A 5872-nucleotide genomic window follows, 5' to 3' on the forward strand; every position below is an offset into this window, starting at 1 on the left:
ATATAAATTTTAAAATTTTGTCTCTCCTGCAAAATTAAGAGTAAAATTCTTTCTTAAACAAAATATTCTGCAAAACATAATGTTTCCTTCTAGCAAACATTTAATCCTGCCTCTAGATACATTTGTCTTAAACGTCCCCTACCAGGTCATAGGTTCAATCTAAATTTAGGTTTTCTAAAATCAAGACTCTGTAAAACACAAGTCACACAGGGATGCTTTTGTTTAATTAAGGCTTAATTTCTTTTTTCCTTAATTTTTTTAAAGCTTTTGTTTAATTTTATTTTTTTATTTTCCCCTTATAAATAACCCTTCTAAATAAGCAAACTTCCTTGCTTGTTCACAAATAGGGCAGGGATTTACTAAGGGTAGACTGGAGGGAAGGAAACTCTCTAGAAGCATAAATTAGTGAAGCGCAGAATTCACAGAATATTTTAAGACCAGGAAGATCAATATAATTACTTAATCTGGCCTGATTAATACTTCAAGAGAGCGCCATCCGATAATTCCCGAAACAAGTCATGATCCCTGTTTCAGCTGGAGCATCTTTTCTAGAAAACCTTTGAATTAAGGATTTTAAATGATGCAGCACATTCCTGTGTAATCGCCCCAAGCAGAGACACAGAGGAGCAGAAAATAATGAACATAAACTACGTAAATGAATGAAAAGAGAGCTTGGCAGCGAGACAGAGAGCACAGGGTGAGCGGCTGCCCCTCTGCAGAGCCCTTGCGAGAGCAGCAGCTCAGCAGCTCTGCTTTCTCCGTGCTGAGATGGTTTTTTACCCACAGATTTCCCTATTTTCCTTGATGCATTTCTTACCCCAGTGGCTTTTTTCCCTGTGTTGCACAGTGATCCCCGTGTTCCTGCATCCCCCCCAAGACCTGGTGGCAGAGACAGGCCAGGACGCTGCCATTTCCTGCGCTGCCCAGGGAGACCCTCGGCCCACCATAACCTGGGTCAAGGTACGTGATGATTTCATGTCACTGGGGAGAATTAAACAACTCTCTCCTTCAACACCTCTCCCAGCTTCATTAGTTTCATCGGTTTTGCAGTACACATGGGATAGACACCAACATTTCCACTGATTTGGGGTTTTTGAAAGAACGTTGCAGTTTCTCAGGCTCAAAGCCATGCAGCAAATATTCTCTTGTTCTTCCTTCCAAAGGAGTCACTTGAAGCCAGTGACATTCCAGGATGTTATAAATACTTGATTGACAATCCCTGGAAAAAATAAAAAAAACCTGAAAATTGATTTTTTTTCTATGTAGTTTGTCCATATTTTCAGCATTTCTGCTGATGGCATTGGATGATGCTTTTTGGCTCCAGTTTTGACGAGGCAAAGCCACAATCCCTCAGAATCACGCTGTAGCCTGGCTGCTCTTTCCAAGAATTCAATAGGTGAAGTTCTTCAGACTTCTTTCCTGCTGTGCTGTAGTACAACACTTGGGACCTTCCTTTATACCTGCCCTGCCTTTGAGCACAGACAGGCACAGAAAATGCTTGGGCCTTACTTACCCCACAGATCTCTGGTGAAGGTGAACTTGCCGCTTTCTGTGGGCTCAACCAACAGTGGGAGCAGAAGAAAAAAGCCTGGAAGGGCATCAGAGCAAGCATTAGGTTGGGGCAGGGCAGCAGAAAGATGTTAAGAAGCAGGGAAATAGAAAAGTAAAACCTAAAGTCACTTCTACCACCAGCCAGGCTGAGAGGTTGGGTTTGAGTGATGCTGTCAGAGCCAGCAAAAGCTGGGATTTGCAGCTCAAGGCCAGCAAAAATCCATCAGTTTCAGGTTGGCCTAAAACTGAAAACATTTTGACTTAATTTTGTGCCATGAAACTTTTGTGAGGGCATTAGGGTCTGGGACTTGTTCCAGCCAGCCTGACTGTGTGGGGTGTCTGTGTGGGGTGTCTGTGTGGGGTGTCTGTGCCCCGTGGGGAGTTCCTGGGCTGGGCCAGGGGAAGGAGCAGAGCAGGGACCTCCTCACCGTGGGTCCTGTCAGGACCAGGTATCCTTGGACTTCTTTCTGGTTTCCCTGGAAGAGCAATGCTAACATCTGGTGGCCACATTCGTTCATCACATCCATCCCTGGGTTTGCTGAGCAGGCTGAAGGCTGGGGTAGTGGAAGCTTTCTATGCTCTGACACAGCTTCTGTCTTTTGATGGTGCAACAGGAGGGCATCCAGATCACAGAGAGTGGCAAGTTCCACATCAGCCAGGACGGGACCCTCTCCATTCAGGACCTGGGTGTGGCTGACCAGGGCAGATACGAGTGCATAGCAAGGAACCCCTTTGGCTTCACCTCGAGTGCCATGCAGCTCACCATCACCGGTACCGTATCTCCCGCGCTCTCCCCGAGCCTTCTCTGGCTCCTGTGTGAGGAGGTGCTGTGCTGTGCCGACAGCTACACTTTGAGCAGATAATTATGTAAGAAATTATTTCTTCAGCTTCTTTGCAGACAGGTCCCTTGGATCGGAGTCACTCCATTGTGAAAGCCCACGCATCTCCCAGCTGCCCCTCGCTGTTTGCTCAGCTGAGCTGCAGTTGCTCCCTGCAAAGCCAAAGGTGTTGTCTTAAACCTCCTTCTGCAAGCCCAGCTGTCAGTGTCCATGTAGTTATTGCCTCTGCTGGGAGGGAGAAAGTTATTAAAATGTGCTGACACGCTCACAGATCATCATCTGACTGAAACCTCACACGCTGGGGGAGGCAGGAGCAGAACGACATTGTTGCTGCGCATACAGGGGTTTAAATGTCTGCTCAGTCATAAAATCATAGAATCATAGAATCAGTAAGGCTGGAAAAGGCCTCCAAGATCATCAAGTCCAACCTTAGACCATGTACCACTCTTGGGAATGGGAACTAAATCTGGTTTTCAAGCTCCTGCTCTGTGCGTTAGTGAAGATGTAATGAACAAGGAGGCGTAACTCTCCTCTGCTGGTCAAAGCAGAGGTCAAGAGTGGATTTTTTGTACCTCTTAGAGGGTAAGAAAACTGTCAAAGGAAAAAAGAAATCAAAGGCAAGCAAAAAAGTTTAAAATATAAGTGAAGAGCTGTTCCAGAAACAGCCAGAGTGGATAGTGAGTCACTTATTAGGTGAATTTAGTAACATTTTCCGTACAGGGGTTGTAAGCAAGGAGCTGAAAATGGTCTGAAATGTCTTTGTTGTTTGAAATTATTCCTGAGACAATTTCTTGGCTTTTTCTTGATTGGTGCCTCATTCACCAGCTGGCTGTAGCATATACCAGTAGCCAACTGGGAACTGGTTTGTTCAGCTGTGACAAAGGCCCTGGCTTAAAAAATGCATCCTGTAGTAAGTTTAAAGAAGTGATGTCTTTTTACTTCTAAAGAAACAACAACAACAACTTTGGTATTTTTGATTTAAAATGATGTAGCAGAGATGTTTATACTAACTTTGAACTATTATTATCATCATAAATGTCTATTAATTACTACCAATAATTAGTAAGTAAAGTGTTCCACAAACAGAAAATTAATGGATGAGCAATATATTTAAATTAATTTCATGAATTTGAGAAGTACCTTTGTGGGAAGTAAATATATTATTTTGGGCTAAGCCACTGTGATTTGTACATTTTCTTTTTACAATTTAACCACTAACCAAAACAGACTTTTTTTTTTTGCAAAGCTGTACAGGAGAAAACCCTGAATATGTGCCCGCAGACATCTCCTGAAAAAGCCACCTTCTTTTTCAGGCAGCTCACATTCTTCAGAATATCTGTCTTAAAAATAAATTCATGGTGTTGATATTGCAGATGGAAATGCAGTTTGTTCTGCAGTGAGGTCACTCTGGGGCTGGTGCCGGTGCACCCTTGAGCTGGGAGGGCCAAATAATATCCAAGTAAATTGAGGGTGTTTTGTTGTTTCTTTGTGCTTGGGGAAGCCACGGACGTGGGTCGGAGCGGGGACACATTTGTGGCCACGTCGCTGCGCGAGGCCATCAGCAGCGTGGACCACGCCATCAACTCCACACGCACCGAGCTCTTCAGCAAGTAAGTGTGGGAAGTGCCTCGAGCTGGGGCCTGAAGCAGAAAAGTGTTGAAAACCCACAAGAAATGAAGCTTTCTGAAAGCTCATTTTATCACTGACAACCCGCAAATGAAAGCTACGGGATTGTTTCGAGTGTTGGAGGTTGAAGCTGCACCATGTAGGATGTGATAGAGCTTCCCAATAGGCATTTGGGACTCTGGAAAAATGAGATACACAAGCATCATCTCTTAGGTCACTTCTATCTGCATTTTGTCAGCTGGAGTTGGTTCTGTAGATAGTGAATAAAAGAGAAAATAATCAGAGTAGTCATTTTATGAATGCAACTGACTTTGTGGAGGGTGAACAGAAATAATAATATAAAAATTCTAACCATTTCCTCAATAAAAAAAAAATTCTCAAGTGAATATGATTCCCTCCTCTTCTACCCCAATATATGTTTTTATTGGAAGGATGGATAGTTTGTGTTAAGCCCAAAACCTTCTGGGTTTCAGCTGTTGAAAAGTGAAAAAATAAATCGCTATTGCAGAAAAACCCCAGAGATACTGAGAGAATTAAATATGTGCATTTTCCTGGGGAAATATTTCTCTTCTTTAATCATCTGCAATGTGCAGGCAAGCCACGTTGGTCTTATGCACTAATTTGGGGGCCAAGCACTAGACCAGGCTTAGAGCTTGACTCTTGCTGCTTGTAGGGTCTCACTGCCCTGAGCAGAGTTGATTAATTTTAATGATCCTGTATCACTTTTAATTCCTGGAAATAGGCGCCCCAAGACTCCCAATGACCTCCTGGCTTTGTTCCGCTACCCGAGGGACCCCTACACCATCGAGACAGCCAGGGCAGGGGAGATCTTTGAAAGGACCCTGCAGCTGATTCAGGAACATGTGCAGCAAGGGCTGGTCGTGGACATGAATGTCACAGGTAGGAGAGATTTCATTTCCCTTCTTAATTTTGTGCTCAGGATGAAATGAAAACAATGATGTGTAGACATCCAGGAAGTTTAAAATGTGCCAAGGTATATAAAAAATCCCTATAAATGTTGGGTATATGATGAAATGTGTTGTCTGGGTGGCAATTCTTTCTATGTCTCATGGTTTCTTTAATAGCTGAAGGGCTGGTCTTGTGTTCACAGAACTGATTTGATACCCAGGCAATGGTTTGAGATCCCTGTTTTGTAAAGGTTCCTCAGATGGCTATAAAAGCCCTATTCCTTAAAAAATATTAACCAACTAGCTGATGAAGGAATATCCTTGTGGGTCTGAAGCTCAGACCCTCAAGAGCATAGTCTGAGATGTTTCCTGCCCTCCAAATGGCAACGAGAACAATGCTGTGAACTCTGGGGTATTTGGGTGCTGTTACAGAAGAAGAGGGAATATCCCTCCTCTCTACTACTTTGACCTCTTAGCTACAAACTCAGGTAAGTCCCAGCAGCTCAGGTTCCTTCTATTGAAGCAGGATAGCAAACAACAAAGCAGCATAATGCCAGAATTACCTAACGAGGTCCAAGCATGCAGCAGCTGGACCCCAAAACTTGCTGCCTGGGACTTCCTTGATATACAGCAAACATTCTGCATGCTTCTGCCTATACGTGTGATTCATCATGGAGCAGGCATGTATGTCTGGGACCTGTAAATATTTTTTCCTGCCTGGATGTATTCCAGGGTGTGAGGAGTCTCTCTCCAGGCAGCAGGTCTGGTCTGGGCTGGTTGGACTGCCAGCCTCTCCTCCTCATTGCCCTGTCAGCATCCACACAATGCAGCATCATTCAGCGCTTTCGGTGCAGCAGTGCCCTGGCAGTCACCCACGGCTTCCTGCTGCTCGTCACGTAGAGCTTGGGTGGGTGATGGAGCTCATGGTGGCAGCAGTAACCCAGGGAG

General features: G+C 44.3%; 1 protein-coding gene across 2 annotated transcripts in view; it reads left to right on the top strand.

Annotated features, from left to right (window-relative positions):
- Window positions 1-5872, top strand: part of LOC103616388 (peroxidasin homolog) — a 45627-nt gene that overhangs the window by 32979 nt on the left and 6776 nt on the right. For both annotated transcript variants that reach the window (XM_017734079.1, XM_008634552.2), the window contains exons 13-16: window positions 848-960; window positions 2166-2322; window positions 3892-4000; window positions 4759-4916. In XM_017734079.1, coding sequence (XP_017589568.1) covers window positions 848-960; window positions 2166-2322; window positions 3892-4000; window positions 4759-4916 — 537 coding nt within the window. The remainder of the gene's footprint in view (window positions 1-847; window positions 961-2165; window positions 2323-3891; window positions 4001-4758; window positions 4917-5872) is intronic.

Source organism: Corvus brachyrhynchos, unplaced genomic scaffold (assembly GCF_000691975.1).
Source record: "Corvus brachyrhynchos isolate BGI_N302 unplaced genomic scaffold, ASM69197v1 scaffold10, whole genome shotgun sequence".
NCBI classification, from domain to species: domain Eukaryota; kingdom Metazoa; phylum Chordata; class Aves; order Passeriformes; family Corvidae; genus Corvus; species Corvus brachyrhynchos.